Consider the following 22,548-nt stretch of genomic DNA (forward strand, 5'->3'; position numbering starts at 1 on the left):
ACTTCTTCTTCTGAAACAGGCTCAAAAATATCTAGTGAGCTTGAGGTGCGGCAGGGAAGGGGATCCAGGCACTGAGGAGATTGGGCTGAGATATCCTGATGTATGTGGTTGATTTTTTCTAGGAAATAAGTGGCCAGATCCTCACCGCTGAGGTTGGTGATGGGGGCCTGTACTTTAGGTTTCAGAAGGGAGTTTAAGGTTTCAAAAAGTCATCTTGGGTTGTTGGATAGTGAGGTGATGAGGGTGGTGAAGTAGGATTGTTTGGCCAGATGAAGGGCAGAGTTATAGGTTTGAGCATGAACTTATAGTGGATGAAGTCTTCTGCTAAGAGAGATTTTCTCCACTGCCGCTCTGCACTTATTAAACATTTTGTTAAAATATCCAATTATCCAATACTATTTTAAGGTATATTTCTATTGATCTTGCTTTACGGTAACATACATTTTTTTTAAATGACCGAATAATACCACATACAAGGGACAAATACCATTACACAATGGAGGGACCACATATTACCACCGCATAGTGACCAAATAATACCATATACAAGGGACAAATACCACCACACCATGACCATTCAACATATTATTTGGTCACTATGTGGTGGTAGTAACACCTAGAAGAAGCAAATAGCGCCCACCATGGCAGGACCACATATTACCACCACATAGTGACTGAATAATAACACATACAGGGTACAAACAGTGCCAGATTTTCACGGACTAATCAAATTGGTGTCATAGTTACAAATTAACTTTGATTAGGATTAATAAAACTAGTCTAGATGTGAATTTAAAATATTAACTCAGTGCCAACAATATGAATATGAAAAGGGGTGTTGGAAATCTAATTTATCACCAAAAATACGGCAAATCTGACTAATAGACGATATTATCAGTGCTGTGGCTGTCTAGCAGTCATATTAGTGATGTATGAAATATGAACTGTTATATGATATTTATAGTAGCGGTAGAGGACACTTATTCCATGTATATTTAGCGGATGTCACTGGAATATAATAATCTGTCTCCTTTTAGTTCTCGCATTGGCGATGTTATTTAGCCAGGGTAATTGTATTGGATCCCACTTTACCACTAGTAATAAGGTAGTCAATGAGATCTATCAGATAAAGTGTTGATGCACCACATTTACTATTGTAGTAGTCATAATACAATAGCTTTCATTCTCCTATTCCTTACATCCTTGAAAACTAGATCTTGATCTCTCTTTTAGCTGCAGCTAATCTCCCTAGCTGCAAACCACCTTAAATCCATCCCTACGTGTTTCATCATTTCTTATACCTGCCATGATCAGTGTTAGACATCGAGCCGCAGTTACTCAGGGTGATAGTTTATGATAACCATATCGGCATAGTTGCTGCAGGACCGCCGCCTGTGGATTCATCCACACTCCCTTTTGGAGCAGCAACTGATCCCAGTTGCCACCTCTTAGGGGAGCACGTAGCACCTCAACCACCTGAAAAGGCAAATGGATTCTCAGAGTGCGTCTCAAGCATATGTCTAGATTGGTTTCTTCTTTTCTTCTAATATCTCCTATATGGTAGAGGATACGCCTTCCGAGCTCACGTTTGGTCTTGCCCACGTAGTTATGTGGACAATGACATGTAGCCATGTAAACCTCTCCCTTTGTCTTGCAGTTTGCAAACTCGCAGTTTGCCAACTCACAGTTGGCAAACACTTCTTTTACCACAACACTGGTGAATATCTTACTTTTAAAAACAGTTTCAGGCCTTGCATCGCCTACATTTAAAGGTTTTTTTGTTAATGTTTTCCAGCCATATGTTGCCAGTTTTCTTCTCTACAAAATGACTGTGGACGAGATGATCTCTGAGGTTCTTACCCCTCCGAGAGGTGATCTTGGGTCTCTCAGACAAAACATCTATTAAATCCTTTTCTGCCCTAGGTATCTCCCACAAATCCTGTATAATAGTCCGTACATCGTTGCTCCGATCATCAAAGGTGTCAATAAAATGATAGTGCCACATTGTGACCAGACCACATATTACCACTACAATACTGATCATTAATAATAAAAAAACAATGCTATTATTACCAATAGTATTGTTATACACAGGAGCTCTGTACATCGTGTACAGTGTATAGTGTCCTTGCACAGATAAAACACTGACTCACCAGGGACATTATACACAGGCACTCTGTATACAGTGATCACCAGTGACATTATTACACAAGAGCTCTGTATACAGTGATTATCAGTGACATTAAACACAGGAGCTCTGTTTGTCAGTGCACAGGTAATACTGTGACCACCAGTGACATTATACACAGGAGCTCTGTATATAGTGTACAGGTAATACAGGGATCACCAGTGACATTATACACAGGAGCTCTGTATATAGTATACTGTACAGTCATATGTTAAAGTTTGGGCACCCCTATTAATGTTAACCTTTTTTCTTTATAACAATTTTGGGGTTTGCAACAGCTATTTCAGTTTCATATATCTAATAACTGGTGGACTCAGTTATATTTCTGGATTCAAATGAGGTTTATTGTACTAACAGAAAATGTGCAATCTGCATTTTAACAAAATTTTACCGGTGCAAAAGTATGGGCACCTCAACATAAAAGTGACATTAATATTTCGTAGATCCTCCTTTAGCAAAAATAACAGCCTCTAGTCGCTTCCTGTAGCTATTAATGAGTTCCTGGATCCTGGATGAAGTTATTTGTGACCATTCCTGTTTACAAAACAATTCCAGTTCAGTTAAGTTTTGTTGGTCGCCGAGCATGGACAGCCCGCTTCAAATCATCCCACAGATGTTCAATGATATTCAGGTCTGGGGACTGGGATGGCCATTCCAGAACATTGTAATTGTTCCTCTGCATGAATGCCTGAGTAGATTTGGAGCGGTGTTTTGGATCATTGTCTTGCTGAAATATCCATCCCCTGCGTAACTTCAACTTCATCACTGATTCTTGCACATTATTGTCAAGAATCTGCTGATACTGAGTTGAATCCATGCGACCCTCAACTTTATCAAGATTCCCGGTGCCGGCATTGGCCACTCAGCCCCAAAGCATGATGGAACCTCCACCAAATTTTACTGTGGGTAGCAAGTGTTTTTCTTGGAATGCTGTGTTTTTTAGCCTCCATGCATAACGCCTTTTTGTATGACCAAACAACTCAATCTTTGTTTCATCAGTCCACAGGACCTTCTTCCAAAATGTAACTGGCTTGTCCAAATGTGCTTTTGCATACCTCAGGCGACTCTGTTTGTGGCGTGCTTGCAGAAACAGCTTCTTTCGCATCACTCTCCCATACAGCTTCTCCTTGTGCAAGGTGCGCTGTATTGTTGGACGATGCACAGTGACACCATCTGCATCAAGATGATGCTGCCGGTCTTTGGAGGTGGTCTGTGGATTGTCCGTGACTGTTCTCACCATTCTTCTTCTCTGCCTTTCTGATATTTTTCTTGGCCTGCCACTTGTGGGCTTAACAAGAACTGTACCTGTGTTCTTCCATTTCCTTACTATGTTCCTCACAGTGGAAACTGACAGGTTAAATTTCTGAGACAACTTTTTGTATCCTTACCCTGAAAAGCTATGTTGAATAATCTTTGTTTTCAGATCATTTGAGAGTTGTTTTGAGGAGCCCATGATGCCACTCTTCATTGGAGAATCAAATAGGAGAACTACTTGCAAGTGGCCACTTTAAATACCTTTTCTCATGATTTGATACACCTGGCTATGAAGTTCAAAGCTCAATGAGGTTACAAAACCAATTTAGTGCTTCAGGAAGTCAGTAAAAAGTAGTTAGGAGTGTTCAAACCAAGAAAAGGATAAGGGTGCTCATACTTTTGCAGCGGTCAAATTTGGTTTAAATTCAGATTGCACATTTTCTGTTAGTACGATAAACCTCATTTGAATCCAGAAATATAACGGAGTCCATCAGTTATTAGATGTATGAAACTGATTGCAAAAAACAAAATTGTTATAAAGAAAAAAGGTTAACATTAATAGGGGTGCCCAAACGTTAACATATGACTGTATATAGTGTACAGGTATTACAGGGATCACCAGTGACTTGATATGTTATGAATGGGTCACCGAGGAGAAAAAAACAAAACAAGCTAAGTCACAGAAAACCAGAGAGGTTGGTAGCTATGCAGATTAAAGATCCCTGATCCTAACCACACAACTAGCGGCAGCCGTGGAGCGTACCTACGTTAGTCCTAGATGCTTCGTCACAGCCGGAGGACTAAATAAGCCTGAAGCAAGAAAAGGGGAAAACTAACTGCCCTAGAGCAGACCCCCAAAGGATTAGACAGCCCCCACACATGTATTGACGGTGAAACAAGATGAAAGCACAAACACAGGCAGGAAAATAGGCTGAGCAAACGATGGGGCCCAAACTAACTAGAAAGGATAGGAAAGGAAAGACACTGTCTGCAATCTGCAAAAAACCCTACAAAAACAAAGTCCAACACTTCTGATAGCAAAATTAACCCTGAAGTCACTAGACTTCTCCCACTATATCAGCACTCTGAAATATTCTGAGACAGAGCAAAAAGAGGCCAATCTAATAAGGGACAAAAAGCAAATTGGCAAATACAGATAAATAAGAGTGGAAATTTAGTGCAGCCCCAGCCGGGGCTGGCTGACCACACATAAAACTGAATAGACCAACAAAATCAAGTGTGAACATTAGCAGAAAAACTTAGCTTTAGATGACTGGAGCAGAGCTGAAAACCAAGACCTGACAAGCCAGAAGGAATCAGCAGCACCAGAATAGGGCGTCGGCTGTCTTAAATCCAGTCTGAGATTCCTGAGGTCCAATCGTCATCCTCATTATCAGGTGGCAGATCTCTACTGATTAAATCAGCCTCACTACCTCCTGTTACCACCAGAGGGAGCCTGGAAGGAGAACTCACAACTGGTGGACCAGAAAATGAACTCACAACATTTATACACAGGAGCTCTGTATATAGTATACTGTATATAGTATACAGGTAATACAGGGATCACCAGTGACATTATACACGGAAGCTCTGTATATAGTATACTGTATACAGTATACAGGGATCACCAGTGATTTTATACACAGGAGCTCTGTATATAGTATACTGTATATAGTGTACAGGTAATACAGGGATCACCAGTGACATTATACACAGAAGCTCTGTATATAGTATACTGTATATAGTGTACAGGTAATACAGGGATCACCAGTGACATTATACACAGGAGCTCTGTATATAGTGTACAGGTAATACAGAGATCACCAGTGACATTATACACAGGAGCTCTGTATATAGTATACTGTATATAGTGTACAGGTAATACAGGGATCACCAGTGACTTTATACACAGGAGCTCTGTATATAGTATACTGTATATAGTGTACAGGTAATACAGGGATCACCAGTGATATTATACACAGGAGCTCTGTATATAGTATACTGTGTATAGTATACATGTAATACAGGGATCACCAGTGACATTATACACAGGAGCTCTGTATGTAGTGTATATTGTTCAGGTAATAAATGTGTATAATGTCACCAGTAATCACTGTGTTTCTTTTGGAGTAATGGCTTCTTCCGGGCAGAGTGGCTTTCAGCCCATGTTGATACAGTACTGTGGATATTGACACAAACTTACCAGCTTCCGCTGTCTTCTTCACAAGGTCTTTTGCTTTTGTTCTTCGGTTGATCTGCACATGTCAGACCAAAGCACGTTAATCTCTGGGAACTCGTCTCCTTCCTGAGCGGTATGATGGCTGGACATTCCCATCTTATTTCTACTTGCATATAATTGTTTGTACAGATGAACTAGGCACCTTCAGGTATCCTGAAATTGTACCCAAGGATGAGCCAGACTTGTGCAAGTCCACAACTCTCTTAGTGTATGGAAACTTTTAACTTTGCAGTAAGTAATAGAATAGAATAGAATTGTAGAGTTGGAAGGGACCTCCTGGGCCATCTGGTCCAACCCCCTGCTCAAAGCAGGATTCACTAAATCATCCCAGTCAGATGTCTGTCCAGCCTCTGTTTGAAGACTTCCATTGAAGGAGAACTCACCACTTCTCGTGGCAGCTTGTTCCACTCATTGATCACTCTAACTGTCAAAAAGATTTTTCTAATATCTAATCTGTGTCTCCTCCCATTCAGTTTCATCCCATTGCTTCTAGTCTTTCCTTGTGCAAATGAGAATAAAGTTGATCCTTCTACAATGTGACAGCCCTTTAGATATTTGTAAACAGCTATTAAGTCTCCTCTCAGTCTTCTCTTTTGCAAACTAAACAATCCCAAATCCTGCAGCCTTTCCTCATAAGACAGGGTTTGCAGACCGGTCACCATTCTGGTCGCCCTTTTCTGAACTTGCTCCAGTTTGTTGATGTCTTTTTTAAAATGTGGTGCCCAAAACTGGACACAATATTCCAGATGAGGTCTGACCAAAGAGGAGTAGAGGGAAATAATGACTTCACGTGATCTAGACTGTATGCTTCTGTTAATACATCCTAGAATTGCATTTGCCTTTTTTGCTGCTGCATCACACTGTTGACTCATATTCAGTCTGTGATCTATTAGTATACCCAAATCTTTTTCACATGTGCTCTTGCTTAGGCCTATTCCTCCCATTCTGTATATGCTCTTTTCATTTTTATTGCCCAGATGTAGTACTTTACATTTTTCCCTGTTAAAAACCATTCTGTTAGTTGCTGCCCACTGCTCCAGTTTATTTATATCTTTTTGAATCCTCTCTCTCTTCTCTAGTATTAGCTATCCCTCCTAGCTTTGTGTCATCACTCAGCAAATTTAATCAGTTAACCCTCGATTCCTTCATCTAAATCGTTGATAAAGATGTTGAACAATACAGGGCCCAGGACAGAGCCCTGTGGTACCCCACTTGAGACATTCTTCCAACTGGATGTGCAGCCATTTACAACCACTCTTTGGGTCCGATCACTAAGCCAGTTATGAATCCACCTAACAATTGCCTTGTCCATTCCATACTTAGTCATTTTTTCAATAAGGATTGTATGAGAGACTTTGTCAAATGCTTTGCTGAAGTCAAGATATACTATATCTACAGCATTTCCTTGATCCACCCAATCAGTGATTCCGTCATAGAAGGAAATTAAGTTAGTCTGACATGACTTATTAGTTACAAACCCATGCTGACTCTGTTTAATCACTTCATTCTTATCCAGGTACTGACATACATGTTGTTTAATAATTTGTTCAAAGATCTTTCCTGGTAGAGAAGTCAGACTCACCAGCCTATAGATGCCTGGGTCCACCTTCTTCCCCTTTTTGAAGATAGGAACAACATTTGCTCTTCTCCAGTCTTCTGGGACTTCTCCTGTTCTCCAAGAATTTTCAAAGATTATGGAGAGGGGTTCAAACATTTCTTCTGCTATCTCCTTCAGTACTCTGGGGTGTAATTCATCTGGACCTGGAGACTTGAATTCATTTGGTTAGCTAAATGTTTCCTCACTATCTTTCTGTTTATAGATATCCTGGATTCTTCTATTCCCTTAATAGGACAGTGAAGAACAGTTGATGTTACATTTCCTTTCTGAGAGAAAACAGATGCAAAATAGGAATTTAAAAGTTCGGCCTTCTCAACATCCTGTCTTACCATTTCATCATTTTCATCCTGTAAAAATCCTATAGCATCTTTGACTTTTCTTTTACTTTTGACATATCCCCAAAATCCTTTATTATTGCTTTTGACATCTCTTGCAAGCCTCAATTCATTGTCAGCTTTAGATAATCTGATTTGTGCCCTGCAGGTTCTGCAGACAGCATTATATTCTTCTTTAGATATGCCTCCTTCTTTCCATTTTATAAACATTTTTTTCTTCCTTTTTAGCATGTGCTTAAGTTCTGTGTTCATCCATCCTGGTTTCCTTAAATGCCTCCTATTCTTCCCTCTTTTAGGAATTGTTAACAATTGTGCTTTGAGAATTTCATTTTTCAAGATTTCCCATCCTTCCTGGACATTTTTGTCTTTAAGAATATCCAGCCATTGGATCCCTCCAATTCTATTTCTGAATCCCTTAAAATCTGCCTTTCTGAAATCTAACCTTGACGTCTGAGTCTTCACAGGTCTTCCTCCTCTAGTTATCCAAAATTCTAAAATGGCATGGTCGCTACCTCCTAGGGTCCCAGCCACTTTTACCTCCTCAACCATTTCCTCCCTGTTTATAAGGATTAGATCCAATGTAGCAGTTCCCCTTGTTTTCTCCCCTACCTTTTGGAAGATAAAGTTGTCAGCAAGAGAGGATAAGAATTTCCTTGACCTGTTAGTTTTGCCTGAGAGAGATTCCCAACAAATATCTGGATAGTTGAAATCTCCCATGACCACTATGTCATATTTTTTGGAGAACTCGGCCATTTGATGCATAAAGAGTACATCCATATCTTCAGCTTGCACAGGCGGCCTGTAGTAAATGCCTACAATGGTGTCCTTTCCATTGTTCTGTCCTTGTATTCTTACCCAAACAGTTTCCACAGAACTCCCAGTCTCTGAAGCTTGGATCTCTGTGCAGATATACGCGTTTCTAACATACAATGCGACGCCTCCTCCTCGTTTATCAAGTCTGTTTCTTGCAAATAAGTTGTATCCTTCTAGTCTTGTATTCCAATCATGTGTATCGTCCCACCAAGTTTCAGTGATTCCAATGACATCATATTTCTTTTCCTGTGTTAGTAGTTCCAATTCTCCTTGTTTGTTACCCATGCTTTGTGCATTAGTATAGAAACATTTTAGTTTGTGATTGGTTTCTCTTTCTCCAATATTTGTATTAATTAGATTCTTTTGTCTTTGTTCTTCCTTTCCACTTCTAATAGCAGAGTTCTCAATAGCATTTGTCAGGTGTATGGCTTTTTCTGGTCTTTTGCTTCCCTTCCCATGTTGTTCTAGTTTAAAGCTCTCCTTACAAGTGTAGCAAGGCGACTTCCAAATACATGCTTTCCAGTCTTCGTAAGGTGCACCCCATCTCTAGCAAGTAGTCCATCGTATAAGTAGTTCACTCCGTGATCCAGAAATCCAAATCGTTGCTGACGGCACCATCGACGTAGCCAGTTGTTCACCTGCAGAATCTTATTCCACCTCCTTGTTCCATGTCCATCCACTGGGAGGATGGAAGAGAAGACCACCTGCGCTCCCAGTTCTTTCACTTTCTTGCCTAAGTCTTCAAAGTCTCTGCAGATGGTTTCCAGGTCGTTTCTTGCGGTGTCATTTGTCCCCACATGTAGTAGCAGGAATGGGTAGTCATCTGTAGGTCTGAAGAGTCCTGATATCCTGTCAGCCACATCTTTAATTTTTGCACCTGGAAGACAGCACATTTCTCTTGAAGTTATATCCGGTCTGCAGATAGCGGCCTCTGTTCCTCTCAGCAGGGAATCCCCCATGACCACCACTCTCCGCTTCTTCACAACATTTTTCTTTCTCCATCCAGGAGGACTCTGAAGGCGTACAAGGTTGCTGTTTGTTGGCAAAGTCTTATCCTGATGTATATCTTCATCGTTTTCCTGCGTGAGAGCCTGGTACTGGTTCCTGAGCAGTATGGGTGCTGACTGCCTCCTGATCCTCCTGCTTCTCTGGGTCACATGTCTCCATTCCTCTGTTTCTTCTGGTGCACTTCGAATTTCTTCTCTTTCTGTAACATGAAGAGATAATTCTGCTCTGTCTAAGAACTCTTCACCTTCCTTAATGATCTTCAGCGTAGCTAACCTCTCTTCGAGATTTTGCAACTTTTCCTCCAACAGGGACACAAGCTTGCATTTGTGGCATGTGAAGTTTGGCTTTTCCACTGGGAAGTCTGTGAACATGTAGCAAGAAATGCAGCTCACCAAATGGCTCCTGGCCTCTTCCATCTTGAGATTTCTTAAAAACAATGAAAGATGAGCCAAAATTCGCGGAGACTCTTCACTTATCCCAGAAGGCACTTGGAATATGCAAATTATCTCCTCAAGACTCTTCCCCTGCCTTAAAACATTCTATCTCTCATCATTCTGGCATTTGTCAAATATTAATAATTATGGTCATCCTAACTGACCGAAAACGGGAAAGGTTTATTCTGATATGTCAGATATTGAGAAAAACCTACAGATGTGTCTTTATATATAGTGGATGGAAACTTCTGGTTTCAACTGTATGTCCTGTCATCCTACCCCCCATATGTTCTCCTATCCTACCCCCCATAGGTCTCCATCCGGCTCCCCATCGGTCTCCATCCTGCTCCCCATAGGTCTCCATCCTGCCCCCCATAGGTCTCCATCCTGCTCCCCATAGGTCTCCATCCTGCTCCCCATAGGTCTCCATCCTGCCCCCCTTATGTCTCCATCCTGCCTCCCCATATGTCTCCATCCTGCCTCCCCATATGTCTCCATCCTGCCTCCCCATATGTCTCCATCCTGCCTCCCCATATGTCTCCATCCTGCCTCCCCATATGTCTCCATCCTGCCTCCCCATGTGTCTCCATCCTGCCTCCCCATGTGTCTCCATCCTGCCTCCCCATGTGTCTCCATCCTGCCTCCCCATGTGTCTCCATCCTGCCTCCCCATGTGTCTCCATCCTGCCTCCCCATGTGTCTCCATCCTGCCTCCCCATGTGTCTCCATCCTGCCTCCCCATGTGTCTCCATCCTGCCTCCCCATGTGTCTCCATCCTGCCTCCCCATGTGTCTCCATCCTGCCTCCCCATGTGTCTCCATCCTGCCTCCCCATGTGTCTCCATCCTGCCTCCCCATGTGTCTCCATCCTGCCTCCCCATGTGTCTCCATCCTGCCTCCCCATGTGTCTCCATCCTGCCTCCCCATAGGTCTCCATCCTGCCCCCATAGGTCTCCATCCTGCCCCCCATATGTCTCCTTCCTGCCTCCCCCCATGTGTCTCCTTCCTGCCTCCCCCCTTAAGTCTTCTTCCTGCCTCCCCCCATAGGTCTCCATCTTGCCTCCCCCCATAGGTCTCCATCCTGCCTCCCCCCATAGGTCTCCATCCTGCCTCCCCCCATAGGTCTCCATCCTGCCTCCCCCCATAGGTCTCCATCCTGCCTCCCCCCATAGGTCTCCATCCTGCCCCCCCCATTGGTCTCCATCCTGCCCCCCCCATTGGTCTCCATCCTGCCCCCCCATATATCTCCTTCCTGCCTCCCCCATAGCTCTCCATCTTGCCTCCGCCCATAGCTCTCCATCTTGCCTCCGCCCATAGGTCTCCATCTTGCCTCCGCCCATAGGTCTTCATCCTGCCTCCCCCATAGGTCTCCATCCTGCCTCCGCCCATAGGTCTCCATCTTGCCTCCGCCCATAGGTCTCCATCTTGCCTCCGCCCATAGGTCTCCATCTTGCCTCCGCCCATAGGTCTCCATCTTGCCTCCCCCCATAGGTCTCCATCCTGCCCCCTATAGGTCTCCATCCTGCCCCCCATATGTCTCCTTCCTGCCTCCCCCCATGTGTCTCCTTCCTGCCTCCCCCCTTAAGTCTTCTTCCTGCCTCCCCCCATAGGTCTCCATCTTGCCTCCCCCCATAGGTCTCCATCCTGCCTCCCCCCATAGGTCTCCATCCTGCCTCCCCCCATAGGTCTCCATCCTGCCTCCCCCCATAGGTCTCCATCCTGCCTCCCCCCATAGGTCTCCATCCTGCCCCCCCATTGGTCTCCATCCTGCCCCCCCATATATCTCCTTCCTGCCTCCCCCATAGCTCTCCATCTTGCCTCCGCCCATAGCTCTCCATCTTGCCTCCGCCCATAGGTCTCCATCTTGCCTCCGCCCATAGGTCTTCATCCTGCCTCCCCCATAGGTCTCCATCCTGCCTCCGCCCATAGGTCTCCATCTTGCCTCCGCCCATAGGTCTCCATCTTGCCTCCGCCCATAGGTCTCCATCTTGCCTCCCCCCCATAGGTCTCCATCCTGCCCCCCCATATATATAAACCAGGGGAAGAGTCTTGAGGAGATCATTTGCATATTCCCAGTGCCTTCTGGGATAAGTGAAGAGTCTCCGCGAGCTCAACGATCACTGGGTTTTGGCCGTTGCAGCTGAAAAGAGGAAATCGGAAAAACTTTTGGCTCATCTTTCAACGTTTTTAAGAAATCTCAAGATGGAAGAGGCCAGGAGCCATTTGGTGAGCTGCATTTCTTGCTACATGTTCACAGATTTACCAGTGGAAAAGCCAAACTTCACATGCCACAAATGCAAGCTTGTGTCCCTGCTGGAGGAAAAGTTGCAAAATCTCGAAGAGAGGTTAGCTACGTTGAAGATCATTAAGGAAGGTGAAGAGTTCTTGGACAGAGCAGAATTATCTCTTCATTAGTGTTGAGCATTCCGATACCGCAAGTATCGGGTATCGGCCGATACTTGCTGTATCGGAATTCCGATACCGACTTCCGATATTTTTTCAATATCGGAATTCGGCATCGGAATCGGAAGTTCAGTTGATTGACGGCCTGACGTCATCATGATGCGCGGTGTGTGCGCATCATGATGCGCCGTCATTTCGGGCCTTCCGGGGGTCTCTGCCGGCCTGCCGGGGGGCTGTGCCGGCCTGCCGGGGGGCTGTGTGGACTGCCCGGGGTCTGTACCAGCCTGCCGGGGGGCTGTGCCGGCCTGCCGGTGGTCTGTGCACCCTGTGGGGGTCTGTACCGGCCTGCCGGGGGGCTGTGCCGGCCTGCCGGTGGTCTGTGCACCCTGTGGGGGTCTGTACCGGCCTGCCGGGGGGCTGTGCCGGCCTGCCGGTGGTCTGTGCACCCTGTGGGGGTCTGTACCGGCCTGCCGGGGGGCTGTGCCGGCCTGCCGGGGGGCTGTGCTGATGTCCGGGGGTCTGTGCAAGCATCATCCGATGGGACTACAAGTCCCATCGGGCGATGCCTGCTACCATGACAGTGATTGACACATTAGCCAATGATGGGACAGTAGTAGTCCCATCATCCGGCTAATGTGTTAAATGTTAAAAAAAAAAAATACTACATACATACTACATGCTACATACATACTACATATATACTACATACATACTACATACATACTACATGCATGCTACATACATACTACATATATACTACATACATACTACATGCTACATACATACTACATATATACTACATACATACTACATATATACTACATACATACTACATACATACCACATATATACTACATACATACTACATGCATGCTACATACATACTACATGCTACATACATACCACATACATACTACATACATGCTACATATATACTACATGCATGCTACATACATACTACATACATACTACATGCATGCTACATACATACTACATATATACTACATACATACTACATGCTACATACATACTACATATATACTACATACATACTACATATATACTACATACATACTACATACATACCACATATATACTACATACATACTACATGCATGCTACATACATACTACATGCTACATACATACCACATACATACTACATACATGCTACATATATACTACATGCATGCTACATACATACTACATATATACTACATGCATGCTACATACATACTACATGCTACATACATACTACATATATACTACATATATACTACATACATACTACATACATACCACATATATACTACATACATACTACATGCATGCTACATACATACTACATGCTTGCTACATACATACTACATGCTACATACATACCACATACATACTACATGCATGCTACATACATACTACATGCTTGCTACATACATACTACATGCTACATACATACCACATACATACTACATACATGCTACATATATACTACATGCATGCTACATACATACTACATATATACTACATGCATGCTACATACATACTACATGCTACATGCATGCTACATACATACTACATACATACTACATGCTACATACATACCACATACACACTACATACATGCTACATATATACTACATGCATGCTACATACATACTACATATATACTACATGCATGCTACATACATACTACATGCTACATGCATGCTACATACATACTACATACATACTACATGCTACATACATACCACATATATACTACATACATACTACATACAATACATTCATACAATACATACATAGACATACAGTACATATAACATAGAGTAACATACTTACCAATACTTGTCACATTGTTCCCCGAAGCCATTGTCGTCTACGGAATAAATATTAACATAACAAACCACAAAAATACTCACCCACGATCCGAAGCAGTCCACGAGTGTGTCCCACGACGATCTTGGGTAGAGAACTGCAGCATCAGATGATGCTGCCGTTCTCTACGGGCTGCAGGAATCCAATGACGGAAGGTAGGTATCCTTCCGCACTGTATTCCTCCGCCACTTAAAAAAAAAAAAAAGTCCCTAGTCTCACTTTATGCCATTGCTGTGTGGGAAATTCCCACACAGCAATGGCATAAAGTGAGACTAGGGACTTTTTTTTTTTTTAAGTGGCGGAGGAATACAGTGCGGAAGGATACCTACCTTCCCTCATTGGATTCCTGCAGCCCGTAGAGAACGGCAGCATCATCTGATGCTGCAGTTCTCTACCCAAGATCGTCGTGGGACACACTCGTGGACTGCTTCGGATCGTGGGTGAGTATTTTTGTGGTTTGTTATGTTAATATTTATTCCGTAGACGACAATGGCTTCGGGGAACAATGTGACAAGTATTGGTAAGTATGTTACTCTATGTTATATGTACTGTATGTCTATGTATGTATTGTATGAATGTATTGTATGTATGTAGTATATATGTGGTATGTATGTAGCATGTAGTATGTATGTAGTATGTATGTAGCATGCATGTAGTATATATGTAGTATGTATGTAGCATGCATGTAGTATATATGTAGTATGTATGTAGTATGTATGTAGCATGTAGTATGTATGTAGCATGCATGTAGTATATATGTAGTATGTATGTAGCATGTATGTAGCATGTATGTATGTGGTATGTATGTAGCATGTAGTATGTATGTAGCATGCATGTAGTATATATGTAGTATGTATGTAGCATGTAGTATGCAGTATGTATGTAGCATGCATGTAGTATATATGTAGTATGTATGTTGCATGTAGTATGAATGTAGCATGTATGTAGTATGTAGTATGCATGTTGTATGTATGTAGCATGTAATTTTTTTTTTTTTTTATTTTTTTTTTTTACATTTAACACATTAGCCGGATGATGGGACTACTACTGTCCCATCATTGGCTAATGTGTCAATCACTGTCATGGTAGCAGGCATCGCCCGATGGGACTTGTAGTCCCATCGGACGATGCCTGCACAGACCCCCGGAGCCTGCACAGACCACCGGCAGGCCGGCACAGCCCCCCGGCAGGCCGGCACAGCCCCCCGGAGCCTGCACAGTCCCCCGGCAGGCCGGCACAGCCCCCCGGCAGGCCGGCACAGCCCCCCGGAGCCTGCACAGACCACCGGCAGGCCGGCACAGACCACCGGAGCCTGCACAGACCCCCTGGCAGGCCGGCACAGCCCCCCGAAAGGCCCGTACAGACCCCAGAGAGGCTGTACAAGGGCAGGAAAGGGTTTTTCTTATTCCGATACCGGAAGTCCCATAGACTTGAATGGGACTTCCGGTATCGGAATCGGCGATACCGATACTTTTTTTAAAGATCGGCCGATACCATCCGATACGATACTTTGAAGTATCGGATGGTATCGCTCAACTCTACTCTTCATGTTACAGAAAGAGAAGAAATTCAAAGTGCACCTGAAGAAACAGAGGAATGGAGACATGTGACCCAGAGAAGCAGGAGGATCAGGAGGCAGTCAGCACCCATACTGCTCAGAAACCAGTACCAGGCTCTCACGCAGGAAAACGATGAAGAAATACATCAGGATAAGACTTTGCCAACAAACAGCAACCTTGTACGCCTTCAGAGTCCTCCTGGATGGAGAAAGAAAAATGTTGTGAAGAAGAAACGGAGAGTGGTGGTCATGGGGATTCCCTGCTGAGAGGAACAGAGGCCGCTATCTGCAGACCGGATATAACTTCAAGAGAAATGTGCTGTCTTCCAGGTGCAAAAATTAAAGATGTCTGACAGGATATCAGGACTCTTCAGACCTACAGATGACTACCCATTCCTGCTACTACATGTGGGGACAAATGACACCGCAAGAAACGACCTGGAAACCATCTGCAGAGACTTTGAAGACTTAGGCAAGAAAGTGAAAGAACTGGGAGCGCAGGTGGTCTTCTCTTCCATCCTCCCAGTGGATGGCCATGGAACAAGGAGGTGGAATAAGATTCTGCAGGTGAACAACTGGCTACGTCGATGGTGCCGTCAGCAACGATTTGGATTTCTGGATCACGGAGTGAACTACTTATACGATGGACTACTTGCTAGAGATGGGGTGCACCTTACGAAGACTGGAAAGCATGTATTTGGAAGTCGCCTTGCTACACTTGTTAGGAGAGCTTTAAACTAGAACAACATGGGAAGGGAAGCAAAAGACCAGAAAAAGCCATACACCTGACAAATGCTATTGAGAACTCTGCTATTAGAAGTGGAAAGGAAGAACAAAGACAAAAGAATCTAATTAATACAAATATTGGAGAAAGAGAAACCAATCACAAACTAAAATGTTTCTATACTAATGCACAAAGCATGGGCAACAAACAAGGAGAATTGGAACTACTAACACAGGAAAAGAAATATGATGTCATTGGAATCACTGAAACTTGGTGGGACAATACACATGATTGGAATACAAGACTAGAAGGATACAACTTATTTGCAAGAAACAGACTTGATAAACGAGGAGGGGGTGTCGCATTGTATGTTAGAAATGCGTATATCTGCACAGAGATTGAAGCTTCAGAGACTGGGAGTCTGTGGAAACTGTTTGGGTAAGAATACAAGGACATAACAATGGAAAGGACACCATTGTAGGCATTTACTACAGGCCGCCTGTGCAAGCTGAAGATATGGATGAACTCTTTATGCATCAAATGGCCGAGTTCTCCAAAAAATATGACATAGTTGTCATGGGAGATTTCAACTATCCAGACATTTGTTGGGAATCTCTCTCAGGCAAAACTAACAGGTCAAGGAAATTCTTATCCTCTCTTGCTGACAACTTTATCTTCCAAAAGGTAAAGGAGAAAACAAGGGGAACTGCTACCTTGGATCTAATCCTTATAAACAGGGAGGAAATGGTTGAGGAGGTAAAAGTGGCTGGGACCCTAGGCGGTAGCGACCATGCTATTTTAGAATTTTGGATAACTAGAGGCGGAAGACCTGTGAAGACTCAGACGTCAAGGTTAGATTTCAGAAAGGCAGATTTTAAGGGATTCAGAAAGAGAATTGGAGGGATCCAATGGCTGGATATCCTTAAAGACAAAAATGTCCAGGAAGGATGGGAAATCTTGAAAAATGAAATTCTCAAAGCACAGTTGTTAACAATTCCGAAAAGAGGGAAGAATAGGAAGCATTTAAGGAAACCAGGATGGATGAACACAGAACTTAAGCACATGCTAAAAAGGAAGAAAAAAATGTTTATAAAATGGAAAGAGGGAGGCATATCTAAAGAAGAATATAATGCTGTCTGCAGAACCTGCAGGGCACAAATCAGATTAGCTAAAGCTGAAAATGAATTGAGGCTTGCAAGAGATGTCAAAAGCAATAATAAAGGATTTTGGGGATATGTCAAAAGTAAAAGAAAAGTCAAAGATGCTATAGGATTTTTACAGGATGAAAATGATGAACTGGTAAGACAGGATGTTGAGAAGGCTGAACTTTTAAATTCCTATTTTGCATCTGTTTTCTCTCAGAAAGGAAATGTAACATCAACTGTTATTCACTGTCCTATTAAGGGAATAGAAGAATCCAGGATATCTATAAACAGAAAGATAGTGAGGAAACACTTAGCTAACCTAAATGAATTCAAGTCTCCAGGTCCAGATGAATTACACCCCAGAGTACTGAAGGAGATAGCAGAAGAAATTTTTGAACCCCTCTCCATAATCTTTGAAAATTCTTGGAGAACAGGAAAAGTGCCAGAAGACTGGAGAAGAGCAAATGTTGTTCCTATCTTCAAAAAGGGGAAGAAGGTGGACCCAGGCAACTATAGGCCGGTGAGTCTGACTTCTATACCAGGAAAGATCTTTGAACAAATTATTAAACAACATGTATGTCAATACCTGGATAAGAATGAAGTGATTAAACAGAGTCAGCATGGGTTTGTAACTAATAAGTCATGTCAGACTAACTTAATTTCCTTCTATGACGGTATTACTGATTGGGTGGATCAAGGAAATGCTGTAGATATAGTATATCTTGACTTCAGCAAAGCATTTGACAAAGTCTCTCATACAATCCTTATTGAAAAAATGACTAAGTATGGAATGGACAAGGCAACTGTTAGGTGGATTCATAACTGGCTTAGTGATCGGACCCAAAGAGTGGTCGTAAATGGCTGCACATCCAGATGGAAGAATGTCTCAAGTGGGGTACCACAGGGCTCTGTCCTGGGCCCTGTATTGTTCAACATCTTTATCAACGATTTAGATGAAGGAATTGAGGGTAAACTGATTAAATTTGCTGATGACACAAAGCTAGGAGGGATAGCTAATACTAGAGAAGAGAGAGAGAGGATTCAAAAAGATTTAAATAAACTGGAGAAGTGGGCAGCAACTAACAGAATGGTTTTTAACAGGGAGAAATGCAAAGTACTACATCTGGGCAATAAAAATGAAAAAAGCATATATAGAATGGGAGGAATAGGGCTAAGTGACAGCACATGTGAAAAAGACTTGGGTATACTAATAGATCACAGACTGAATATGAGTCAACAGTGTGATGCAGCAGCAAAAAAGGCAAATGCAATTCTAGGATGTATTAACAGAAGCATACAGTCTAGATCACGTGAAGTCATTATTTCCCTCTACTCCTCTTTGGTCAGACCTCATCTGGAATATTGTGTCCAATTTTGGGCACCACATTTTAAAAAAGACATCAACAAACTGGAGCAAGTTCAGAAAAGAGCGACCAGAATGGTGACCGGTCTGCAAACCCTGTCTTATGAGGAAAGGTTGCAGGATTTAGGAATGTTTAGTCTGCAAAAGAGAAGACTGAGAGGAGACTTAATAGCTGTCTACAAATATCTAAAGGGCTGTCACATTGTAGAAGGATCAACTTTATTCTCATTTGCACAAGGAAAGGCTAGAAGCAATGGGATGAAGCTGAATGGGAGGAGACACAGATTAGATATTAGAAAAAACTTTTTGACAGTTAGAGTGATCAATGAGTGGAACAGGCTGCCACGAGAAGTGGTGAGTTCTCCTTCAATGGAAGTCTTCAAACAGAGGCTGGACAGACATCTGACTGGGATGATTTAGCGAATCCTGCTTTGAGCAGGGGGTTGGACCAGATGGCCCAGGAGGTCCCTTCCAACTCTACGATTCTATGATATATCTCCTTCCTGCCTCCCCCCATAGCTCTCCATCTTGCCTCCGCCCATAGGTCTCCATCTTGCCTCCGCCCATAGGTCTTCATCCTGCCTCCGCCCATAGGTCTCCATCCTGCCTCCGCCCATAGGTCTCCATCCTGCCTCCGCCCATAGGTCTCCATCCTGCCTCCGCCCATAGGTCTCCATCCTGCCTCCGCCCATAGGTCTCCATCCTGCCTCCGCCCATAGGTCTCCATCCTGCCTCCGCCCATAGGTCTCCATCCTGCCTCCGCCCATAGGTCTCCATCCTGCCTCCGCCCATAGGTCTCCATCCTGCCTCCGCCCATAGGTCTCCATCCTGCCTCCGCCCATAGGTCTCCATCAAGCCCCCCACATGTCTCCCCTTATTGTGAATTTCAGTCAAATAAAAAGAAAGTTTCTCGTTACCTGGCCGGGGTCCAACGTCGTCGTCCTCCTCAACCATTTGAGGTGCAGACATGATGCCACTTGACAGTGACATCATACACCAGCGACGTGCACACTAATGTCAGCTGCCGACCTCTGATTGGTTGGCGGCTCCTATTGCAGTGCAGGAAGTGAGTCCTGCAATGCAATAGATTGCATCTCAACGTGCGTACGAGGATGCAAGTCCAGTTACTGTCAGAACAGCCGAATCCTGCCCCATACGCCAGTAAGAGCAGTAATGCCCTGATGGTGGCCCTGATAATAATATACCGTATGCAACTACCTCCAATTAGAAATGTATAGTTCTTCTGATTCGCTATGTCTCTCTTCCTCATGTACAGACATTGCAGGACCATAGCGAATCAGAAGAACTATGCTACATTTCTAATTGGAGGTATTTGTTAATATTATTATTATTATTACACCTGCTACATATTGGGATAGGATCTTGGAGATGGGAATAAGCCTTTAAGGTACAAGCGTAAAAACAGCTCTGAAGCACAAACTACTGCTCCAATAAATAAAAATACTGTGCAGAATCCGAAAACAGGAGGACCCCTGAGTATGGACGAAGGTGATTTTTTCATAAGAAGTTTATTTGCTGTAATACGTGATTTATCTTTGTGTTTAGTTCTTGAATATTACGGAGGTAGCGGCCGGGATGACGCGGGAATCAGTGGCGATGAAGCTGCATAACGTTCTTCTGCTGGTGAGAGACGATGAGCGCGGAGCGTTTATTGTTCTGTTATCCGACTCCTTTTCTAGGTACGTTATTCTTACTGTCACTTTGTTTAGGGTCTGAGGCCAGAAGCCATTCCTCACGTGGTGGAGGAGTATGTTGGTGACGCTACGGACCCAGAGGAGATTCGTGACCGCTTCCAGGATTTGTGCGGCGATCTCATGTTCGTTATACCGGCTCTAAAGACTGCAAAATCCCATCGAGGTACATAGAGAATAATTTCACCTTCTTTACTGTCTGTTACTGAAGAATGATCTATCTGAGAATTGGTCAGTGAGCTCCTCTCCTCTTATTTATGAAAGCTGAGGTGAGAGGAGCTCAGAATAAAAAGGTAAGCGTTACCAACTCTCCAGCTCACTATAAGGTTCTCAGTTAACTCATTCTGTGGCCAACAGTCCGAATAATAATGATAATATACAATCTGCAGACTTTTTATTATTTCTCGATAGATATGGGGCTCCCTGTATATTTCTATGAGTACCAGCATCCGCCAAGCATACTAGATCACGTGAGAGCAGACTTTGTGAAGGCCGATCACACTGATGAGTTAGTTTTCGTGTCCGGAGGACCCTTCTTGAGGGACGGCGTCGTCTACTCCGGTGAGTTGTGATATAGTATCGGGATAGCAGCTCAGCGCATTTCTGACAGACGTAGCATGTAGGCGAGAGGCCGAAAGAGAGGGAGATTTCTTATCCAGAGGACACTGCAAAAATGAAGTCTACTGTACAAAGCGACGCCATAATATATGGTTCTGTGCAGATCTGATGTTTTGCTTCTTCCGATGGATCCACAAAAGTGTGATGGTAACATAATCTGAACATGGCCTTATACTGATGCTATTTTCTCTCTCAGGTCCTGCAACCCAGGAAGAGAAACACCTGTCCAGGACCATAATGAAATACTGGGCAAACTTCGCTCGCACTGGGTAAGACCATGCCCAATACAAGAATGACCACACATGGCATCACCTAATTATCGCGCCCAATAATAATAATGCCACGTTGTCTACTGCAGGAACCCCAATAGTCCCGGTCTGACAATGTGGCCGGAGTACGGCGCTGATGAACGCTACCTGGAGATCAATTTGAAGCAGAAATCATCTTCGAAGCTGAAGGAGGAAAAATTCAAGTTCTGGACCGAGATCCTTCCAAAGAAAATCAGCTCCAAGAATGTGGATGGCGGCGATCACACCGAGCTGTAGAATCTTACGCAGAAGTTTCTACATGAGAGGATGCCAAGGCGCAATATACTCGGAATCAGAACCACATTTTTGCACTTTTTAATTTCACTTTTATCCAATTTTACTTAATTATTTTTTTGCACATTGATTTCTGTCTTCTCTAATAAAATTGCTTTAGCTAAAAGATCACTGACCTCCTCAAATACTCTGTGCTGCTTGAGAGCTACTCTTTCCGCTACATCAGTGACGGTATGTGGCCTCCCATTCTATTAGGTTCTCTTCTCCTAAAATCCTCCATGATATTAATGATCCTGCTCCTGACACTATATGAGTCAGACAGTGACTCCCCACAAGATATGCACACGTCTCTCCTTCAATAATGCTTCAGAAGCACAGGAACTATGAGTTCTGCCACAAGGAGGCTGACAGCAATAGCAGAAAAGTGTTGTCTCTTGCTGTGCAGACTGCGCCTGCCTCCTGACACAGAGTTAGCATGTCATCAGACTTCCAAGATTGCTACGCCGTTACCTGGTCTCCAATTCATGCTATTAGGATGCAGCTATTCAGGTCCTGGAGGGAGGTATGTGTTACCAAGGAGGTTAGCTTCGGTAATGTGAAGCCCAGAAAGAAGTCTTCAGTGACAATAAGTTGTTAGGACAATTTGTAATGGGTCTGGAATTTTGGGTCCGGGTTTTAGGAGCAGCCAGAAGTGTTGGATGGGACTGACCTCTCCCTTCCAT

The 22,548-nt window shown here is 43.5% G+C and overlaps 1 protein-coding gene across 1 annotated transcript in view; it reads left to right on the forward strand.

Annotated features, from left to right (window-relative positions):
- LOC141058752 (fatty acyl-CoA hydrolase precursor, medium chain-like) overlaps window positions 1-21,994 on the forward strand; it is a 44,926-nt gene extending 22,932 nt beyond the window's left edge. Inside the window, exons 10-14 of the mRNA XM_073554956.1 lie at window positions 20,521-20,598; window positions 20,685-20,832; window positions 21,078-21,227; window positions 21,481-21,553; window positions 21,643-21,994. Of these exons, the coding sequence (XP_073411057.1) occupies window positions 20,521-20,598; window positions 20,685-20,832; window positions 21,078-21,227; window positions 21,481-21,553; window positions 21,643-21,829 (636 nt within the window). The 3' untranslated portion in view covers window positions 21,830-21,994. The remainder of the gene's footprint in view (window positions 1-20,520; window positions 20,599-20,684; window positions 20,833-21,077; window positions 21,228-21,480; window positions 21,554-21,642) is intronic.
- The last annotated feature ends 554 nt before the right edge of the window (window positions 21,995-22,548 follow it).

This window comes from Dendrobates tinctorius, unplaced genomic scaffold (genome assembly GCF_039654945.1).
Source record: "Dendrobates tinctorius isolate UK_male_01 unplaced genomic scaffold, ASM3965494v1 ptg000214l, whole genome shotgun sequence".
Taxonomy (NCBI): Eukaryota; Metazoa; Chordata; class Amphibia; order Anura; family Dendrobatidae; genus Dendrobates; species Dendrobates tinctorius.